This window comes from Erithacus rubecula, assembly GCF_903797595.1.
Source record: "Erithacus rubecula genome assembly, chromosome: 15".
NCBI classification, from domain to species: Eukaryota; Metazoa; Chordata; class Aves; order Passeriformes; family Muscicapidae; genus Erithacus; species Erithacus rubecula.
This window is the reverse complement of record NC_136667.1, coordinates 4037322-4060534: the sequence shown is the minus strand read 5'-3', so window position 1 is coordinate 4060534 and position 23213 is coordinate 4037322. Positions and strand designations below refer to the sequence as shown.

Sequence of the window (23213 nt, the reverse complement as noted above, 5' to 3'; positions counted from 1 at the left end):
CAGCAGTAACACCTGCAGAGAGGCTTTGTGGCCAAAAATTGCTGCTGCTGCACTGAACTGTTTATTTATCAAGAAGAAACCCTCAACAGCTCAAACTGCACAAGAGGTTTTCCTTGGGAGAAAACTGAGTGCTGGAGCTGGTGGGCTGGATTCAACTGGGAAACAAACAGAAGCTTAAGGAACAAAACTGGTGAAACTCTGGGAATTGCTGGTGACATGCAGGGAACTCCAACGGCGAGGCTTGGTCCTGGTCATGTCTGTGTTAAAAGTGTTGGCTCCTTGTTTTAGGATGAGAGAGTTTGATATGTGTATGTCTAATCATACAGGCAGAACAACTAAGGGAAGAGCTAAAAATGCAGGTTTTTCTGTCTCTGGAGAGGCTGAAAAAGAGAAGAGAGACTCCTCATGGAGATCTGAGGAAGAAATGAGCTGCTGGAAAGCTTAAAGGACACAGGTCCTGAGGAAATGCTCAGTGGATTAGATATATCAGAAAGTATTTCAAGAACTGCTGTTGCAACAGCTGTTGAAAACCCCTAAATCAAGGGATCTGTCCCTGGATTTTTATGGCAGGGCTGTGGTTGGTGCTTGGTGGCTGCAGAACACCCTGTCCTTCCCTCCCAGGGGGCAGGAGGACTGAGATTTTGGAAGGAAGGAGCTCTGGGAGCAGCAAGGGGAGCAGGAGCTGCAGATGGCTGAGGGTTTGACAGCCCTTCCTATAAACAAGGTTTCTGGATGGCAGGCCTTTATTTTGGAGCTGAGCTGGTACAGTTTGTAACTACAAGAAAGTGAGAGAGAAATGAAAGCTGGCTCTGAAGCACAGCTACAGAGATTCCCAGCTCTTGGCAATTAGTTTATGCTTTCCTCAGCTTGATCAGAGCGAGCCTTGTCACCATCTAACATGGTTTCAGGTTGTCCAAAAGGAAAAAATCATGTTGTTTGCTTGCCAAGCTCTTTGAAAATAAAGCTACTGTTGCATGTGAGAGAGGGCAGAGCTGTTTGGAATGGAAAGAGCAGGGGAAGAGCCCTGAGAAATTAATTATGGGAGGAAAGCTGGTTGCTGATGCAAAGCTCCTGGTTAAGAGCAAAGGGCATGCTGCTGGAATGCAGAGGAAAACACGACAGGACACATCACCATCATCTCCTTGTCTCTAAACAGCAAATCAACTTAATGTGCAGAGACAGGCTGAAGGGAAGAGACCTTTTTATTCTGCATCCTTCTTTCGGATCAGTGTTTAACTCGTGCCAGTGTGTGGCTACAGAAAGGATCAAAAATGTCCAGCTCTGCATTCAGACCTGAGGCTTCATCACTCACAGAGGCATCAAGGGCAGAATAGAAATCTTCTCATACTGAATTTTCTGAAGTGCCCATGGTGGAGGCTGCAGCAGATGTTTTCATGTCAGGTTAGTCTGGCAGGTGTTGGTGGCTCACACCAATTTTCTTTTCCTAGCTTTCAGATTCTTGTATCTCTATTTCTGCTCTCCATATTAAGGCAACACATGCTGGGAATGTCTCTGTAGTCACAGCCAGTCCTCCAAGCAAATATTGAGTCTAACCAAACATGGAGAATGAAGAGGGCTACTGGAGTATAAAGCAGGAGCATAATCTCTGAGGTTTTAACCAAGGCATTAGAAAGACCTAATAATAGCAGGGCTTTGCAGAGATGCTAAGATAAAGAAAAAGCCATCTTGAGAATGCCTTGAAGAAAAGCTTTTGCTGTCACCAGACACTGGGCAGCATGAAAGACAAGCTTGGACCAAAAATCACAGTGGAAAATGAAGATGGCATGATAATAATTGTCACAATTCCATGAATCTGACATTCCTCGTGCCAGCACATCCTGGGTCACCCCATCAGATATCTCTGCAAGGCAGAGTGACTCTTTGAATACTGAAGGCCATGCTCAAACATTTCTGTAAGGCACATTTTGCTGTGGGGTGGTGGAGAAGGAGATAATGATGAAACACAAAAGAATAAAGTGGTTTTTCTCAGTGGGATAGTTGTCCACACCATTGCCCAGAGTGCACCCAGGTTCTACTGGGCACATGAACATGAGCTTGTCCCTCCTCTCCCAAACAAGCCCATTTCCAACATTGCTGGATATTTTCTTCACACCAGAAATGTCACACAGAACATACAGCCCAAGTTTCACAGAATCACTGAATATGCAGAGTTGGTTCCTGAATGCATCAGGAAAATCAACAGGCACTTGTGCTTCAAAGCCACCTTTCCAGCCAGCAAGTAATGAATTAAAAGAGAATCTGGTATCAATAGTTTGGAAGTTTTATTATTGTTGTCAAGTTTTTCATTATTACTGTTTTTCTTCCAAAGTAATATTATTTACCTAATGTAGTGAGAAACAGATGGTTTTTTGCTTAAAAGTTGTTATGTGGTTCTTGCAGAGGAAGTGCATTGAACATTTATACCATTTTTATCAAATAAATATTTTTCATTTATTTACTAGAGGAAGGGGAAAGGCAAATACCAATCATATTGTATATAAATGAATATGGATATATTGACAGGAAATGAAACATGTTGTAGTAATAAATATTCTGATAGTGTATTTTCTTCAAAGAAAAGGAGCTGGAGTTAGCAGCACTCAAATTTCAAAATTCCTACAATTTTAGGGTCAAAAAAGCAGTTCTGAAAATTTATTCTGATCTCCATAATACCTACAAAATAAAGACCATTATTCCATGTGTAATAAATTTGACAACACACAGATGATTTCTGTTGAGCTGGAACTTATTTTGGAAGAGATTGCCCTCAGAAATTCTCATGGTGACCCTGTGACTGTCAGTACTGTAAGCTCCATGTCATGGAAAACTGAATTAAGAGAGTGAATCCATTCTGAGCATAGAATTGCCTGCACAGGATCCCTCTGATGCTGCATGTGAGGCTCAAACAGACTTGCTGCAAGATATTCCCCTGTTTCTCCTTCCTTTAGTTCCACTCTGTAGTGAGTTCTGAACTGAGCAGAACTTTTCCTTAATATCAAAATATTTCAGTGTTCTCTGCTTGTTTGCAGTCAAAGAACACAAAGTTCATCTCCTATGAGAAAAAAATCACCCCAGTTGTAACTCCACAGTGTCTTCACTGAAATCAGTGGATTTCTCTTGGAGAAGAATTATATTTTTTCAGTTAATTTTTCTACATTATATCTTTGACATGAATACACTGAAGTTGCATTTTAAACTCTGGATAGAGCTGTGAAAAATGATCATTTTTCCAAGAGATGTGCAGTCTAGAGAATCTGTTTTGTAGAAAAGCTACTCTTGATGTCAAGGAATTGTAACAACAGCTAAAGGGCAGCTCCTGGAAAAAAAAAAAAAAAAAAAAAAAAAAAAAGATGATGTTATGATGAAAGTGATGCAAGACAGGAGGAAGCTTGCAGTGCCTCGTCCATGTGCATATTCTGTGACTAAATAGAGGATTTCAGTCCCAAGAGAGGACTTTTGTGAGCACTAAAATACACCAAGAAAAAAGCAGTGCACAAAACCATCTCAGCTATGTCAAGACATATTTTTCAGCAAGTGATAATGAAATAATTTCTCTGCATTCCTGAGAAACTAAGTACTTCTTGCATTTTTCTAATGTTAGCCTTGATTTCCAAACCATTTGTTAAGGGTATTTTAATGCCCAAATAATGTAAAGTACCATAAATTATGACTAACACACACTGATAAAACAGTTTTATCATCTAATGAAGCATGAAAAATACAAATTTTTAATGAGGCTCCATGTAAAAACTAGGATATTAATACCTGTGAAGGATGAGCAGTGAGTTCCTGTAGAAAAAAATACTTAAGGCTGAAACAAGAGCGAGTGCTAGCAGTGAAAATTAAATGCAATGAATGAATGAAAGAATGAATGGGGTTTATTAACAAGGAGGCTGTGGTGGTGCTGGAGCTGCCGAGGGTGCAGTGCCAGCAGATGGCACTCCAGAATGTGGAACACCAAACTCACATCCTCCCATCCTCACCATCCCCACCATCCTCACATCCTCCCCATCCTCACCATCCTCACATCCTCACCATCCTCACCATCCTCACCATCCTCACCATCCTCACATCCTCACCATCCTCACCATCCTCACATCCTCACATCCTCACCATCCTCACCATCCTCACATCCTCACCGTCCTCACATCCTCACCATCCTCACCATCCTCACCGTCCTCACCATCCTCCCATCCTCACATCCTCACATCCCCACCATCCTCACATCCTCACCATCCTCACCATCCTCACCATCCTCACCATCCTCACCATCCTCACATCCTCACCATCCTCACCATCCTCACCATCCTCACCATCCTCACATCCTCACCATCCTCACCATCCTCACCATCCTCACATCCTCACCATCCTCACCATCCTCACCATCCTCACATCCTCACCATCCTTACATCCTCACATCCTCACCATCCTCACCATCCTCACCATCCTCACCATCCTCACCATCCTCACCATCCTCACCATCCTCACCATCCTCACATCCTCACCATCCTCACATCCTCACCATCCTCACATCCTCACCATCCTCACCATCCTCACCCTCCTCACATCCTCAACATCCCCACCATCCTCACCATCCTCACCATCCTCACCATCCTCACCATCCTCACATCCTCACATCCTCACATCCTCACCATCCTCACCATCCTCACCATCCTCACCCTCCTCACATCCTCGCCATCCTCCCATCCTCACCATCCTCACATCCTCACCATCCTCACCATCCTCACCATCCTCACCATCCTCACCATCCTCACCATCCCACACTTCAAGGGACAGACCTGCTGCCTCCTGGGGTCACAGCTGGCAGAATTCCACCAAGGGCAGTCAGGAATGGTGAACGTACATGGGAACCAGCTCAGGATGTGATGGAGAATCACAGGATCATGGAATGGTTTGGGTGGGAAGGGAGCATAAAACCCATCCAGTGCCACCCCTGCCATGGGCAGGGACACCTTCTGCAGTCACAGGGTGTCCCAAGCCCTGTCCAGCCTGGCCTTGGGCACTTCCAGGGGTCCAGGGGCAGCCACAACTTCTGGACATGACAATGCAATTCCCACCCAAGGGATGGTTCTGTTTGTTGAGCTTGGTGCTGAGACCACCACGGGTGTGGGTTCAGTCCTAGATGGGCCATTCACTTAAGAGCTGGACTTGATCCTTTCCCTTCCAGCTCAGGATATCCTGTGATCTGAAATAAAGGCTGATGGACCATGTAGGACCCACCCATTGATGCTCTCTGGGGCTGGGAATGATCCAAACCTTTTCCTTACAGCCCTGCTCAAAGCACAGGGACCCCCCCAGCTCTCTGAGCTGGGCTGGGCTGGGAGAACAGAGCCCAGCCCCTCAGGTTGCAAAGCCAGGGTTAAGTAAGGCCAAGGTTTATCCTTAAATAGGAGAATCTGTCAATCTCTCTCCCAGGGCTAAGCTGGGTTTTGTTCCTCCCAGCACATGTATTGCTCTCATGTAACTTCACCACAGGCACTTTTCTTGCCATCTCTCAACAAGTGTTGGAGGCAACATCAGACAGAACCTGGCTCAGAACAGAGCTGATCAAAATAAACAATTCAGCTCCATTCTGTTTTTTAAGAATATCTTCTTTTCCACAAAAAGCAGCTGTATAATATTGGAATGTTACAGGATAAAAAGCTTTAATGATAACTGAGAGTTCAACAGTCATTTCCTTGGGGATTTTGCTTGCATTTCCATTAATAATATAAATTATAGATGTCCTAAGTTATAACATTACATACCACTTTTCCAAGGCATTCATGACTTATTTAATCTGGAACTGCATGCTCCTGTTTTTCTATAATGGACATCAAATGCCATGTCAAGACTTTATTAAACTAACCCACTCCTAAAGGACTTATTTCACAACATGCAAGTTATTTCTTCATCAAAGAAGATGAGAATAATTGTTACCAAATGAAAACTGTGAGAAATACATGATTGTTTTAAGTGTTAGAGTGACTATGGTACTAGATTTGAGCATAATCCTTAATTGGAAAGTTATCACTGGCCATGAAATACACAAGAACATTTAACTGCCTCCCACAGTGACCATGAAAATACAGAGACTGATGGTTTAATTAGCAATCCCAGAGATACCAGGCAGTGCTCAAAAGCTACAGCACTCTCAGCATTATTGCTGGGAAGGAGGAGGGACTCCAAACCTTTCCACCAGTCTGTTCAGCCTTAGGCCTTTGCTGTCAAAGGCAGCAGATGATTATGGGCTGGAATTACCAGATTATTTTATAGAGGCCTTTGACAACAACCTTGTGTGGTAGTGAAAGCTCTGCTTCCCTTCTCCCTTTCAGTGCCTCACTTTGCAGACTTCAGTCAGAAAGTATTTCTCATTTACATGACCTAGATAGAATAATAGTGAGAAAGATGTTCCTTGATCTTTTTTCTCTTGATTTGCTACATTCAGCCTGGAAGAAAAACACAGTCATGGGAATGCATTGTTGCTTTTATGTTGGCATTAGGAAGCAGTGCTAGGTAGGTTGGGGGATAGATCTAGGCAGAAGCCTTGCAATAAACAGGCAGGAAAACACATGGCACAGATTTAGGGATTACATAGTTCTGCTTATTTTAAAAAAAATTCCTTTTTTAGTGACTTTGCACACTTGATCCCACTGCAGTGACCCGTGGCTGGCAGGAATGGGGAGGGAGGAGGTTTAGAGCTGTGTCAGGAGTAAGGATGAAGCTCAGTATTCCATGATTCTCATTCCAGAGCCCTCACCTCTGCAGGCAGAGTGGATAACCTGTATCAAAAAGAGCTCTGAACTGACTTGAACCCTGGTTCCAGAAATAACCTGGACTCCATTTGGCTTTTCTAGTGCTCAGCTGGATCCATCACTGAGTCCCATGGTCTGCCACGGGCTCCTTTCCTGATCTTGCCATGTTCTGTGCCATTCCCATGGGTGTGAGGAATAAATCTTCCTGGAAACAACAAAAGAAGAAGCAGGGGAAATCCCCAGGTGGAACCATCCATGGCTGCCCTGCTGAACATACCCTTGGGAGTAGCTGAAGGAACATTTCCCTGGGGCTGGAATGATTCGTGACAAACCAGAGCCATGTGCACTGATCTTTGCAACAGAGAATGCACCTGAATAAATCATCAGGAAGGAGAGAAGTGGAGCTTTTTGAGCTGCTTTGAATATTTTATTCCAAGAAGTAGAACAAAAAAGTAGATGGTTTTCCTGAAGGTTGTAAAATCCCAGAATACAGGCAAGCTGTGGCTGGTAATGCTAAGGAAAATCACAGGGGTTTATCTGACAGCCAGGGTCTTCCAGCCAAATTACAGTTACTGCCTGAGCCAGCACCATGAATAACAGTGGGAATAAATGAAAATGCAAACCATCTTTGGGGGCAAGAGCCTCAATAACAGAACATGAAAGATTTAGAAGGTTCTCATTGTGCAAATGGAAGCCCTGATTCCAAAATAATAGTTTGAGGCTTCTTTTGTCATCCAAGGACAATTTAAATGAATGGAATTATGCCCATTGACATTGATGAGCTTTGAATTCAGGCTTCATCCTCTTTCAAAAATATGTCAAAATATATTTTTTAAAAAATGCCCAGTCAAGCCTGGGTAGGAAATGTGAAACAAAGGGGCATTGACAGAATGTCTGTCAAATGAGAGGAATTAGGGAAATAGTCCAAACAATCATGAATGAAGATTTTTTTTATTGTGCAAATGTGTCAAAATACCAAGTTTGTATGCAACATAGTTTATCTCAAATTCTCCCATGCTGGTATTAAACTAAAAAATATTAAGAATTTGAAGAAAGAATAGCCCCTAAACAACTTGTACAGTTTCCAATAGCTAATAGAAATATTTATTCTCAATGCTAGCCCACTATTGTCTAAAAAGAGAAGTATTGTGCCTTTGAGAGCTTTGTCATTGTTATGTCCATTGTAAACAGCTATTTAGACAGAACCAAAGCTACTGAAAGTGGTCTCCCAAAACTCAGAGAGGAAGCTGACATGCTGTTCAGCCTTCTTGAAGGAGAATTGATGTGAATCCTTTTGTAAAGAAGATCTGTGCTCTGAGCACTCCAAATACATCATAGAATACTAATCACACTATTTCCCAAAGCTAAAGAAAAATAAAAAAGGATAGAGTGCATCACTGAGCTGAGAATGGCACATCTCTTTGGAGATGCTTTAGCAGGGGGAAAGATGCCTGTCTGCATCCTTAACTATATCAAAAAGAGCCCTGAAAGGGTAGAGAATAAACTGCCAGAAAGTAGGTTTAGATTGGATTTTAGGAAGGGTGGGCACAGGGTGCTCAGAGAAGCTGTGGCTGCCCTGGATCCCTGGAAATGTCCAAGGCCAGGCTGGACAGAGCTTGGAGCAGCCTGGGACAGTGGAAGGTGGTGAATTGGGATGGGCTTTAAGGTCCCTTCTAACCAAACCACTCTGGGATTCTGTGATAAATATTCCATTGGTATTTCATGTTCCCCAGTATGAGAGAGAAAGGACAGATCTCAGCCTGAGGACTTCAACATGGGAACATCACCATCCTCTTCCCCTGATGTGCTGGGGAAACTTGGAGCAGCACAGCAGAAAAAGGCAAAGGGGAAAGAGAAAGGTGGAACTGCTTTGTTCTGCCTTTTTTTCTGGACTCTCAGTTTCTCCCCTTAGCACAAAATAGTGGGGCTGCAGATCTCAGGCTAAAGTTGGAGCCAGCAGCACCTTTCCAGCCACAGGATGCAGAATTTGTGCTGCATGAGGTGCAGAGTCACAAAATGGGTCCAAGAAATGCTGTTTGGTTTGTCTCATTGAAATGGCTCACCTTCATCTGTCAGAAGGGTAGTAAACTTCAGGGTTAGGAATACTTAAAACAGGTTTTTTCCCTTCATAACAAAAGGGAGACATTGAGTAATGATCCCAGTACTGAGAGTCAAAATACTTGCTGTACTTGTCTATCCTAAAGTGCTGTAGCAGTACAAATTGACTCCTCGATGCTGTCATTCTTTTTTTACAAAATGAGCAAAAATGAGCATCTCATAGGAGGAAATATCTTGGCTCTGAATATGGCCAGAAAAAAAAAAAAAAGAAGAAAGAGTTGTCTCACAGTAGTTTTTTTTTTCCTTGGGTAAGACTTTTCATACTGCGTTTGACATTCTGAATTGCATGATTACACAGTACAAGACTCCAGCAACATTTTGCATTGTAAAGATGGAAGATGCTCAGCATTTTGCCAGATGCCAGGCGATACCCTGACGTTTCTATCCTCACTTTAAGCCGAGCGGCAGTCAGCATATTCCCAATGAAGCCGAGACGCTCTGCTGCCAAGCGGCAGCAGTGACATTTCGCCTGGTGGGGATGCCGGGGCTCGCTGGGATGCGGCGCTCGGTGCGGGGCAGCTCCGGCGGGGCAGCTCCGTGTTCCATCCCTGTGTTCCAGGGCACAGCTCTGGTGAGTGACTCTGCTCTGTACTGCACCATTTCCTGGCTCCGTGCTCCGGGTGTTGCAGGCTGTGTGCAGTGGGGGAGGTGCCAGAGCTGATCAAGCAGTGTAATTTTATACATTACTGAATCAGTGCAGGAGGAACCTGGAGGGACAAAGCAGCATCTTCTCTTTGAACTGCACTGTAAAATCCGACAGCTCTCCTAGCCCAGCCATGCTCTGATACAATTTTTTCTCTCCTTTTTCCCCCGATTTTGGTGCGAATGATAAAGTGATCTGATGATGGCTCTCGTTATGGAACCTATTAGCAAGTGGACGCCCAAGCAAGTAGTGGATTGGATGAAAGGTAGGATCGTTTATTGCCGTGTATTGTCTGTACTTCGGATCCTGGCAATTTGCATCCTTGCTTTCTTTGTTTTGGGAAGAGTTTATTCAGTTGTGATCATCGCTGTGCTGCTTTGCCCGGTAGTTGTTAGAGACAGGGCTGAGCAGAGGCTGGGCTGTGTTTGGGAATTGCTGCCGACAGCGGAGCCGGGATCAACTGCATTTGTTGGACAATGCAGACACAAAGTGTTTGTGTCTCACGGCTCCATTATGCCTCGCACACGGTCTCGTCGGGATGTTTGGCTGCTTTAAATTTGCCCTGGTTAGGTCTGGTTTGCTCATATCAGGTGATCTGATGCAGTGGCTGTGCAGCGCTCGCCTGTAGTTTTGGGTACCACAAAGAGCACCGGGAGCTGGACTGGAGCATCCTGCTCCTTCAGGGATGTGTCCTGCCCTGTCCAGGCTCCTTTAGGGACACATCCTGCCCTGTCCTGGCTCCTTTAGGGACACGTCCTGCCCTGCCCGGGCTGCCCAGCCTTGGGAAGGCGCAGGGCTGAGCGCGGCTCCCGGGGAAACTCGCCGGATAACTTGACAGCAATGATGATTTCCCTGCACATTCGCAGTTTCACAACACAGCCGTCAGCTGTGACATGTTTTGCCTGACAATGCTCGGCTGTGCTGCAAACAGAGCGGGATGGATGGCAGGGCGAGGGATTGTTCTGATGATGAGTGGTTTAAATTTCTCCGGGGTGGGGGGAGAATGTATTCCCACGGTGGGATGCATTAGTGTTGTTATACAGCGCTTCTGATGAGCTGTCTGTCTTCGAGACAAATAATTCCTGCCACGGGGGATCTCTGTTATATAAGGAGAAGAGGTGCAAATTCGGGGTGTAGGTTACTCATGGAAATGATTCCTGTAACGTGAACTTATGGGAGGGTTGAATTGGATGCCCACTCGAACGTCCTTAAAGCTTCCAAAGTATTCTCAGAAATGAGGGAATGGTTCTGATCTCATTTTGCTGAGCTGCATCTCCAGACTTGGCTGAAATTGGGCTGTTTTTGGTGCTCATCAGACACGTTGCCATTATCAGCTAATTAATTATTCTTTTACAAGCACGGAGTCTTGTGAAGCAAACGGTGTCTGGGGGAATGGATGTACTTTGTCTCAGGTGTTTGGGAGCTCGGGGTAGCTGGGAGGGCTTAAGCAGGTTATTGGGATGGATCCTAAAGCTTTAGATACAGGATTGATTCCCAGGCTCCAATGTCATTAGGTGATGTCAAATCCTAATGTATGTGCAGAGGAGTTTTCTGATCCACACCTTCATTCTCAGTACATAAAAGTTAAAAAGTGGACAGATCACTCTGCTATTTTAACTCCTTACTTGAATTATAATGCAAATTAAGTGTTAAACTGTGTGGAATACTTGTTGCTAAATTTAAAAAATACTTCCAGCTGCTTTTTTATCCTTCTGATACAAACTAATTACATCTTGGGGAGCAGTAATCCATGATGTGCAGTGGAGGAAGGTCATACAAGCAGCAGGTTTTTAAATGTCTGGAGTTGCCTGACAATTGGATTTCCATAGCAGACTGCTCAGTGCACCATCCACAGGGATATCTGGAGTAGGCAGCATTGCCAGTCTGTGCCTGTGTTCAAGCATAGATAAAGACAATGCAATGAACACTGAAGTGTTCACAACGTTGATCTTTTCCTTGGTAACATGAGCTGCACATCCACAAGCAGGAAAAGTTTAACATTTGTCCATTTTCACCACGTTAATATTACAAGCCTCCTTTTTATCCCAGCATTTACCTTTGCAGATGCATTGCTCAATTGCAGCCAAAGAAAAGTCCTAACCCACATAAATGGCAGACTGGAGTCAGTTTAAAACTACTTGTAACTACCTTATTGTGCAAAAATTGCCCAACTGTGGCCACTGTTTGCCTGTAATTTCCATGTGTTGTGTAGCTCAGCTCTGTTGGCTGCAGTCACTCTGCTAAATCCATGTGCCAGGGAGGTCAAAGGGCTGCACAGGCTGTGATTTACAGTGATAAGGCAGTTTTTATGTAGTTCTTCTATTCTGAAAGGTCACTTCTTTCACAGCATTAAAAGGTAAATTAATGACACTTTCAAAAAATTACCACTTTAGGAATGAGTATATAATTAGACTGTAGATAGCAACATGTTAATAAACAATGGGACAAATATTGCCACTTTAGTATACCTTTGGGAGGCTTAAAAATATGTAGACAATTAGTTTTATTTGTGGAGATTGTAAATGATAATGTATTTCCCAGGGAAATGATAGCAATATGCTTTTAAAACTTTCATTTATCATATCCCTTGAAGCCATTAGAACTTATTTCTATATTCTGAAAGGTTTTGAAACTAACCAGCAAGTTACCAGAAGCATCAAATAACTGTAGAGAAGATGGAAGGAAGCCATGAGAATGATGTTAATGGTTTGAGACCCAGGTCCCCAGAATTTGTCCTGGTTACAGCTCCAGTGAGAGCAGCAGCTGCAGCCTCAGCCCCCCCAAGAAGAGACACCCTTCTGTTCTTTTCCTTTAGGAAATGTTACTTGCCAAAAAAGTAAAAATTGGTAGGCTTTAAGGAACATTGTAATGACAAGTTGGCATCTTGTATTTATCCACAGTTCCTTTCTCAGGAATGCACTCAACTGGAATTCAATTAGGGAACTGCATCTGATGGTGTGGACAACCTGAAAAGGCCATGCAAGCCTGGAGAAATTGATTCCTGAGGCTCTCAGAGGTTCTGGAAAGTTAAAACTCTAGATAATTTTGTGTCAAAGAAACTGTCTTTATACAAGAATTATTTTGTAAAGTTTAGCAGACGCAGCAGAAGGCACTGTGGTTAAAAGGGAAGGTTTCAAAGGAGCTGGCAACATGAATTGGGAAGGTATTTTTAGCAACAGTTTTTAGTCAGTACTCATTTTTTCCCCCAAAATTTTAGATATCTCCAAATGGTTTTCAGGTGTTTCCTCTGGTATACAGCCATTTCTTACATAACTTACCTGTTTTCCTGGGGACCCAAAAGGTGCTTTAGGGAAAACCTTTGCCTTGCTCAGATTCCATGGTGGCCCCATTGGAAAACAAACATCACCCATAGGGGTCCCCAGTGCCTTCAGGGTCAGGGTGGTTTCCAACTGCTCAGTTTTCCCTGGGTCAGGTTTGACATGTTAATGTGAGAAAATGGCAAACTGCCCTCCAAGGTGTGCATCTGGAAGGCTTCACCTGGAGGTTTTTGTTGCTTTTTGGTGCAGGAGCTCCCTGTGAAACTCAAGGATGTTCTGCAGGTTATCAGTGAGCACCCCAAACCCAAACCCCTCTATTTTAACATGCAGAGAGTTCTGAACAGGATCTGGGGCTTTGGGGTGCAGAGGGGAGCTAGGATGCTTTACTGAATTAATAAAAGGGTGAGAGTTTGTGTTTCCATTGGAGGCAAAGTCTGGAGGGAATTCTCTGTGCTTTTACAACCAGGAGCATTGGAGATGTACTTCCTAAGGGGAGCAGTTTACAAGTAGGTCATTTAAAATGTGAACTCATTTACAGGGAAGTGACACCTCTGTCCAAATAAATACTCACTTTTCAAAGCAGTCCAAGGGAATGAAATGAAATACAATGCCATGAAATACAGCTGTGACTTTCAGAGAATGCAGTGTTATTGAACAGCTTAAAATTAAAATGGAAAACCAGCTATTCCTTAAGTACCTGTAATAACTCCACACAGAGTCTGTGATTCAAAGTCCTGGGGACTGGCAGGTTTGTCTGCCAAAACAGCCTGCAGTGGAGGTTTCTCTCCTAATAAATGGTCTGCTGTAGATACTCATTTCACAACTGTGAGCCATTTTTCCCCCCTTTAAATCCAGAATTTCTGCACCCTCAACAGGAGATGTAGACATTAAAAAAATAAAAATTAATTCAGTTGGTAAACTGATTAACTGTGCTGCACTGATCCTGTGCAGAATAATTATATGTTTAGCTGAAGGGTTTTCCTTAGCATGTAATTCCCTGATTTCAGGCTGGCTCATAAAAGGGAAAGGAGGGAGGGAGGGAGTGGAGAGCTGATGACGTGAGAGGACTGGTTAACATTCACATCACGCCGGGCTCCGGCAAACCCCTTCCCTCTTCTCTGCTTCCCCTTAGATCACTACCTGTGCTGGAGCCCTGTGTCACAGCCAGGGACCTCCTCTCTGTGCAGGACATCGCGTTTCTCAGACCTCAGAAGGTGCTGGAAGCGCAGCCGAGTGTTCTGAGCCTCTGCACAAGCCCTGGAGGAGCTGAGCTGGGGCTGCTTGGCTTCCCTGGTCCCCCCCCGACCCACAATGCAGGAACACGATTCCACCAGATGAAATTTGAAACTGGAGTGGACAAGCCAGGCCATCCCTTGTTTAGAAAAATGTAGGTTTTATAGCATCTTTTCAGCTTTTTCTGAAGACAAATAGGTTTGGGAGAGATCTGAGCCACAAATGCAGAATTAGCATTTGTGCAGTTTCCAAGCTGTCCTAAAGTAAAGGTTTCACCCTTTTCCTTCTGCTCTCACCGACTGTACAGTTAAAACAAACAATTTGCTGTTGTGGCTCCCCCTTGGGTTCCTGTGTTCCACTGGCACCACGTTTCCAGTTGTCTCTAGGAAGTCACTGAATCAGAATTGGCTGCAATTCCTCCCCGATTTCTCTCACAGGTTTTGGACTTTAATGCTTCTCAGTAATGAATTTTGTGAACAGCTCTTGAGTGCTGTAAACTGTTTGCTTTTAAAGGGTCAGCAGAGCCCACCTCCGAGTTGACAGCTTTGCAATGTCAGTGCCAAGGGTCAGATTTCAAGGAACAGGTTCCAAATATTCAGCACAGTTAAGTGTTGGAATAAGCTGTTCAGGCAGGTTGGGCCATGCCCTTTGTAGGAGGGTTTGAATACAAGTGAGAAGGGCTCCAACATCCCTCTGGAATTGTTTCTGTCCTCAGCAGAGTGACCTAATGTCTTCTCAAGGCTTCTACCAACTCAGACAAGACCTTGGGATGCTTTCTTGCATAGGAATCACCCTCATCTTTGAAATGTGGGAATTCCCAAAGAGATTATAGCTCTGGCTTCCTCCTGGTTTTTTCACAGTTTATATTTCCCAGAGTAACCATGGGAGATGGTGTTCAAATGTCCAAAGCTCAGAACTCTTCCTGCTGTGTTTCATGAGGAGAGCAGCAGAGCTGGCGATGGTCAGAGCTGCAGCCCCAGGAGCAAACACAGACCTGCTCCACATCCACCAACATTCCCAAAATATTCCCATTCCTCCTTGGCTCAGAGGTATAAAACAGAGCTCAAGGGACTGGCAGGATTACCAGGAGCCAGTGCCCTCAAGGCTTTGACTGGTACCACTTTTAATTCAGCTTGTGCACCACTGGCAGCCTGGAGGGAGAACAAAACGTTTTGCTGAGCCCATGGATCCAGTTTGTGTCCTCCCAGTAACAGCAGCCATGGTTGGGGTCATGGCCAGCTGGCCCACAGCTAAATATTGTACAAAGACCTCCCTAAATCAAGTCTAATTCTCTATGGAAATTATTTTGGCTGAGGTGCTCCTGCATCCCTATCAGTATTACCTCATCTTCACTAACTCCACTTTGAGGACCAATTAGAAACTGGTCTATATATCTCTATATATCTTCCAAGAACCCACTGGATTAGCATCATCTCCATAAAAGATTTCAGCAACACTTGGCAATTTAATGGTCTGTATTTATTATCAGATTATTTAGGACTGTATTCTGAAATTTCCCTATCTATAAAGCAGATATGTTCAGACCTTTTTAAGAAATGTAATCCTGCTCCCAGAGAAAAGTCTGAGCTCAATGAAAGTCTCTCCAGTCACATTTATCAAGCATAACTAATCTTTCAGGTCATTATGTAAAGAAATTTACTTTATTGTCTTGCAGCTTAATATCAGCAGTCAGACAATGTGTCACACATTGCTGTGCCTTGTAACCTTTACCATGGGTTAAAATTATGCAAAATCCCCAACTTTCTCCCAGTCCTGACCATCCCAGGAAGGGCAGAGTGGAAATGCAAATTCAGGAGAGCTCAACCTTTTCCAGCTCTCCATTAATTCACAGTGCTTCATCTTCTGAAGCAAAATTCAGGAGAGATTGGCTCCTGTGGATGATTCTTTCAGACCACATTAACTGAGGTGCTCATGTCAGGAAACTGCTAAAACACTGGATCCTGCTCAGCAATAAGATGCTTTCATGGTTCTTCCCAGACTTTCCTGCCCCACTCATTCCAGTTTCTGAGTTTTTCCTTCCTTTGGCAGGATTGACATCAGCCCTTGTGCCATAACACTGAGAGCTCTGCATGTAACACTTTTACCAGTTTGTAAAATGTGCATTTCCTAGGAAAGGAGCAGAACCTCTCAGTGCTACAGGATTCCTAGGTTGGAAGGCAGTTTGAGAAATGTTGAATTCTGCAGAAAAATACATTATGGATATAATTTCAGTGCATGGGAAACACTGCCTGGGTGGGGGAGTCCCAGGTAAATCTCTGCTCCACATCCTTTCTCAGAACCCATGGGAAGGCAGCTCCTTGTTTGCTGGGCCTGTCCTCAAGGAAGGCTCCTAAATTCTCACTGTTCTTGAATAAAGAAATATTCCTGCCTAAGAAATCTCCTTGTGTCTCATTCTGGTGGGTTCCATCCCTTGAGTTTTTGTTTGCAATGAAGGAAAAAAAGGGAAGCAAAAAGTAAACTGTGTCTTGTCCTCTAGCAAAATTGTTTTAGCACCTACAAAGCTTTTAAAGCCAAAAGGCAGAACTTATCCTTTTAATGCCTTTCTTTCAGAACTGCTGTCCTGCCACACTGACAGAAATGGAGGCTGTGGCTCTGCTGCTGAAATTGGTGACACTCTTGATATTAAATGAAGCATTTTACTGAATTAACCACTGTAGTATCAAATATTGCTGAGCAATAATCAGCATTCATCCTCTCCACCCAGAGTGATTTTGTAGATAACTTCTAAATGCTGCTTTGCATTACTAATTTAAATTGCTGCTTTTGCAGTAGGTTTTTTAGTAAACATGACTTTCTCTTCCCTGATGCCATTGCAGTGAGGGCAGGAGCTGGAAAGGGAAGGTTCAGGAGTTACTCTTAAAGGATTCAGAGAGAGGAAAAAATTATGAGGTTGTATTTGTGAAGGGCTCTACTGATGAATCAAAAAGAAATTACTTCTGATTAACTAACAGCTCCCAAAACACATCCTTGCTGACCCTCTGCAGAGAAGTGCTCAGGAGGATTCAAGGCCAATGCAATGTTTGGGTTTTCCTACTCAAATCCTGCACCAACTGCTTTCCAGCAAAGATGAATTATAAAAAGACTGTGGAGCATTTTTAGTACAAACGTAGGTGGCATGTTTGAAATAAAAACGGAGCAGACAGTAATTGCACAAAATACATTCAGCTTTACTCCCTACAAATGTGTCCATCTTTTTCATTCTAAGCATCAGACAAAGCCCAGAAAAGCTGTAGGGATTTCAGGTGTTCTTAAGGCAGAAATTGTGGGTTTTATAAGTGTGTTGAAACTACAACAGCTCTAGAAAGAATTCCTTTGGCATGTCTGCTTCTTTTCCATGGCAAATTCTGGGTGTCAGCCTGACAGCTCAGACATGCCAATGATCACCTGAATTAAAGCATATTTTACTTCTCTCTCTCTCCACCAGCTTCCCCCATTCCCTTTTTGTATCTCTCCTGTTTATTCACATTTTTCACATTGACATTTTTCTTGCCTTTTTCATAATGACATGGACAATAAGCATTAGATTGTGAAGGAATTTGTTCATTTAACATAAAAAAAATTTTAGCTTTGAGTATCTTGGAGAGGACTGCAGTGATTTGGAAGTGAAGTGCATCCAAAATCCCAGGGGAGGTGAAAATCACCAGCCTCAAGAAGCCAAGCACAGCTCCTGGAGCTTTCAGGGGCAGCTGGAAGGAGACAAATGTTGCTGTTTCACTGATTCTCTGTTAAAATCTCCTGTGAACACCCTGGATGCTCCTCAGTTCTCTGTCAGACTGTGAAATGCTGCTTCTCTGGGAGACATGAGGGAGGTTCAGCATGAAACTAATAATGAAATCCTTTCCAGTGGATAGGGATGCCCAGAGAAGTTTTGGGTGAACATCCCTGGAAGTGCCCAAGGGTTTGGATCAGCCTGGGGTGGGGGATTGGATGTGGTTTAAGGTCCCTTCCAGCCCAAACCAGTTTGGGATTCCATCATCCCACACTGCACAGAATGTGCTGCACATTCCTGAATCCAGGAAAATCCTCTGCAGGATTCTGTTACTGATCACTCAGCACCAACAATGAGCTCCTCATGAAAACACCCTCAATTACACAACATTAAGGAGAGATTTTGATTGCCCATTGTCAGGAGATTTCGATTGTTCCTTGCCAAGCCACTGAGAAATTCCCTTAGTTATACAAATAAAACAACTTTCTGCTTTACAGAGGGGAAAAAAAAAAAACACTCAAAGCAGAGAAAAACCCCTTGAAATTTGCTTTTGTATCATGTGGTTGGAGGGAACAGGTAGAGGGATGTAAGAGAAGTTCAGAACTAACAGAGTTTAGAATATTCACTGCTTGAATAAAAAGAAATGGATCCACTGGAGACAATAGCTCAGAAATGCTGTTCTTGCAGAAATAAATTCTGGAGAATGAAGGGAGTGAATAGTCCATCAAAAATGCAATAAATAACTATCTGAGTAATAAAAAAAGATAAATAATATAATAGACAGGAAATTTCTACATAGGATAGAAAAAGAAAGATAAAACTTAACAGACAAGTTAAAAGAATTAAAATTTTATCAGAAAAACGGAGGAAAACCCTTCTCAAGATTTTTCATAAGTAGACTTACAAACATTGGGAAATGTGCTAAGGAAGCCATCAGCTGCTGAAAGATACAGCGGGACATCATATTAACTATTTCTTGTTTATCTGAAAATTCTCAGGCCACATTATCAATGCCTTTTGTGGCAGCAGCAGCAGCAGCAATCATTATCTGCATATCAGCAATGAGACAATACTTTAACTAGAAACCAAATTGCTGAAATGATCCTTCAATGAAAGTGTTTTAATTCAATCTGTGAATCATTCCAAGAGCCATCAATACCTCTCAGCATGTGGAAAGGAGTTTTCTATTCCCCAGTTACTGTGGAGGCTCTTTGTGTGTCTCCCATCACATTTTATTTATCTGAAGGGGGTTCTGTAGTTTCTTCATTAAGAAGTTCTGCTCTGGTATCAAAATAGCAGAGTTTCTTCTTTTCTATATTTCTATTTCTTATTTCTATTTCTTTAATTTCTATTTCTATATCTCAATTTCTTACATTATCAACTTTTACAGTAAAAGGATGCTGTAGATGAGGGATCCTGGCTTTGGAATGAGTTAATTCCACATAACCTTTGCCATTTTATCAAAGGGGTTTAAATACCCCATTATGAGTTTGGTGGTTCTCCAGCTTCCATGCCAGGATATCCAGGCAGGAATTCCAAGTGAGCCAAAGCTGTCCAGGTTTTCTGTGCTATGTCAGCCTGCTGGGACTCACCCCAGTGCTCTTTGCTTTCCTTTCAACCTCCAATGTCATACTTGATTGGAATTGCTGAAATTCTCATCAAATTATTCTTTCAAATCTCATTAATATCCTATCTTTCCAGAGCAAAATGTTAGACAATTTTTTTTTTCTTTTTTTTTTTTTTTTTTTTTTTTTTTTTTTTTTGCCTGCAAACTGGCAGGCTGTCACAAAAAAGGACAAAATGAAACCTTATCCACAATGTTAAAGCCATCCTGGAACACTCTCTGCTTCTCCTCATCATGAAATAACCAACAGTGGTGGAAGAGCAGAAAAATATAAATTGCACCTATGGTTAACCCTAGTAGGAATCCATGCCTGATAATATAATTATTATCAATTTGGAACAGTTAAAAATATCCCTGAATAATTTATATTTGACTATCAGACCATCACTACTTTTGGATCCACTGTCTTTCTCTACTCCACATTTACCTTCCTCAAAAACATTGGAAATGAAGCCCCAGGACTGAGCATTCCCAAAATGATAACAGAATTTGCATAATTGAGATTTGGTGCAGAGAAAACCCACAAATTTATCAAAAGAAAAAAAAAAAATCACCATGTAGTTGATATGTTAAAATAGTGGCCAAGTACAGTTTGAAATAGGAGCTGTAATTCTTTGGAGAGTTAAAAATAATCAAAGTTTCTAAAAAACATCCAAGAAGAACAGAGGAGTTTGAAGCTAAGATTGTTTCATATTATTTTGGTCTGAAGGGCATTTTACCGCTTCCTGTAGTCAAGGGTTTTTGCCAAATAATCTTGATTTATATATCTGGATGATCAGTTGTGCTCTGAGATAAATTCATATGATGCCTCCAAAATACTGGAAATTGTGTATTTGAAAATAACTTCTGTTGTCTCCCTTAATCTCCTGTAATAATCTTAGGAATGGGGCATTATCTGAGATTTTTTTCCTGAAGAATTAGTAATTCCATAATATTTCCAGTTGCGATGCACTGTGGTCTGTGTTGTTTTCCATCCCAATGACTGTCAATACCCCTTGAACCATAAAACACAACAAGAAGATTTTTTAAAAAAATTTAAATTTACTGCAATGTGTAGAAATAAATCTGGCTAAGCTCATTTTAGTGAGCCTCACACAAAGGTAAACCTGGCCCAAAAGTCAGTCTGGTGAGAGAGAGTCAGCTCTGGAAATAAATCCACTGTTGCAGTGCAGGATCCCTGATACAGAAGTGCCAGTAGCTCCTGCAGGCTGGCTGCACTGATTAAGGTAATAAAACTGATCAAGCAGTTTAATTAGGAAATATTCTTGAGGGACACTTTGGATCACAGTGCACTCATGCACTGGTATAGTCTGTTTTTTTTATTTTTAAATTTATAGTGATCTACCAAGGGTTGTTTTCAATTTTAACTGGCAAAGAAGCAGAGTTTGTTAAAGCAGAGTTTTGTAAATCAGGGTTTGTTAAAGCAGAGTTTAGTAAAGCAGGGTTTGTTAAAGGCAGTCTCATTTCCAACCTCCATTATCTTCCATTTTGCCTCTTTGCAATTCCTGTTTCCCACTCCTGTGTTTGTTTGTTGGTCTAAAAATGAATAAATGTTTATAGATGAGGAGAACACCAACAAAACCTCCCTAGAAATCCCAGAAATTGGAAAAAAGACATGGGCACTGCTGGGGCAGCTGTGGATGAATGCTGCAATGACTGCTGATAAAAGGCACAGAGAGGCAAATATGCAACTGAAATTTTTAATTAATCAAGAGCATTTAGTGCCAGGAAGGGGGAATGGCTTTAAGCTGAGGAAAGGGAGATTTAAATGGGATATTGGGAAGGAATTCCTGCCTGTGGGGGTGCCCAGAGAAGTTGTGGCTGCTCCTGGATCTCTGGAAATGTCCAAGGCCAGGTTGGACAGAGCTTGGAGCAGCCTGGGATAGAAGGTGAAATGGGATGAGCTTTAAGGTCCCTTCAACCCAAGTAATTTTGGGGTTCTGTGATAGTGAAAAGCACTGTTTATGTGCAGATGCACTGACACTGGTTTGCAGAACATCAAATTGGAAATGGATATACTGATGTAAAGGTAAATACGGGATTTAAGTTCAGAAACTGATAATTTTTCTAAATTTGTATTAAACCAAGTTGTCATGGTGGTATTTCCATTTTTACCCTGATCAAAGTGCGTGGTGTGATCCAAACAGATCCCAGCAGACTGGGGTGATGGGAACCAGTCAAAACGCTCAGAAAAAAATAATTAAAAAATCTGTGTCCTCCTCCCCTCCTGCAGAGCCTGGGGGAGGATTGCACAGCCTGTTCTCTCTGTATGGAGCACTCCTGCTCTAATGGACAGCCCCAGTGCAGTCTGGGCTGCATTTCAGCAGAGATGGCATTGACTGTGTGCAGCTCCTGCAGCAGCTCAGAGCTGCTGAGAGGAGAGGTAAAGGCAGGATCATTATCAGCATCCTGCTGCTGGGAGGCTCTGCTCCTTATCAGATCAGGTAACCTGGCACAAAAATATTTACTGTCCAAGAGTAATGACAGCCTTATCTACATTGTGCACTGTTAGCCCTTTTTTTGGCTCTGGAATATAACAAAACTCCTTTTTTTTTTTAATTGTTCAGGGCTGGGTTTGGATTGCTAAAGAGGCACATAAAGGTTCTGAGTTTTACAGGTATTTCACAAGTAATAATTCTTAATGATGACAGGAAGACACAGCAAAATGCAGAGAAATGACCATTAATACCTTTAGCATCTGTAACACAGGAAAATTTCATTTTGGGTGCTTGCACTTCAGATTTCCATTGGTTCTGCAGGGAAACATTCAATTGGAGCAGCAGGGGAAATGCTCCAGGAAAGATCTGGCTAAGCAATGGCTTAGCCAGGGAAATCACATCTTCCAAAGTGAAGTGTTTTTGTGCACACACAGAGCCCATTAATCAAGGGAAAAGTTGAAGCGTGTTATTCATCATATTTGCTGTGTTTGGATTTGAAGTGATGAGAATGATAATAATGATCCTGAGAATTATTATTAAGTAATATGAAGTAGTTTGTCTGAAGGAATAAATATGATTTGGCCTGTGAAGGTTCAGACATCTGGTACAAGCATATGGGTTGGAAATCATAAGATAATTGTTGCAAAAATACGAGGAAAAAGTCATTTTCATGTGCTTCCCTGTGGAATGGAACCTTCCTGCCCCTGCTACACCTCCCAGCTCTCTATCAATGCCTGTCAGGGTACTGAGTTTACATCTTTGGGACATGCTCAAAGTAGCAAACAGCTTTCAAAACCCATTTTCACAAAATATTTTATGCAGCAGTGATTTTTGAGTGGTAAATGATCTCCTCTTCTAAATGTGCCTGTGCTGTGGATTCACATGGCACTGCAGTGCCAAGACTTTGCATGGATTTACTCAGCAGAAAGTTCTGATCAGGGAATCCTGGCATGGCTGGGGTTGGAAGGGACCGTCCAGTGTCACCCCTGCCAGGGCAGGGACACCTTCCACCATCCCAGGGAGCTCCAGGCTCCATCCCACTGGTGTGGAGCAAAGAATGGACATTCCACAACTTCTCTGGACAATCCATGCCATGGCCTCACCACCTCTACAGTCAAAAAATTCCCCCTGATTTCTCCTCTAAGCTGGGGAAAGGTTTGGAGCAGGTGCTCAGGTGAAGCAGGAATCATTTACAGATCTCAGCACCTAAACCAAGCACTTGGGCAACCAAAGCCCCTGGGAAAATACAAGATTAATTCTCTGTTCCTCGCTTTGTGTATTTTGATTTCCTCTCTGATTCTGTTAAGCTGAAACATCTTCACAATTTATTCAACAAATATGACTTGCTGCAATCTTCTTTATGCTAAGAATTTAAGGAAAAAGGCCTTGGGCTG

The 23213-nt window shown here is 42.7% G+C and overlaps 2 protein-coding genes across 2 annotated transcripts in view; both read left to right on the top strand.

The window, feature by feature from the left end:
• Nucleotides 1-23213, top strand: part of LOC306808623 (connector enhancer of kinase suppressor of ras 2-like) — a gene marked incomplete at its 5' end in the record, with an annotated part of 175918 nt that overhangs the window by 9145 nt on the left and 143560 nt on the right. Inside the window, 3 exons of the mRNA XM_079319342.1 lie at nucleotides 8668-8756; nucleotides 9271-9444; nucleotides 9744-9781. Coding sequence (XP_079175468.1) covers nucleotides 8668-8756; nucleotides 9271-9444; nucleotides 9744-9781 — 301 coding nt within the window. The remainder of the gene's footprint in view (nucleotides 1-8667; nucleotides 8757-9270; nucleotides 9445-9743; nucleotides 9782-23213) is intronic.
• The window catches only part of LOC306808552 (sodium/hydrogen exchanger 2-like), a 516475-nt gene that overhangs the window by 411044 nt on the left and 82218 nt on the right, over nucleotides 1-23213 (top strand). The window lies entirely within an intron of this gene.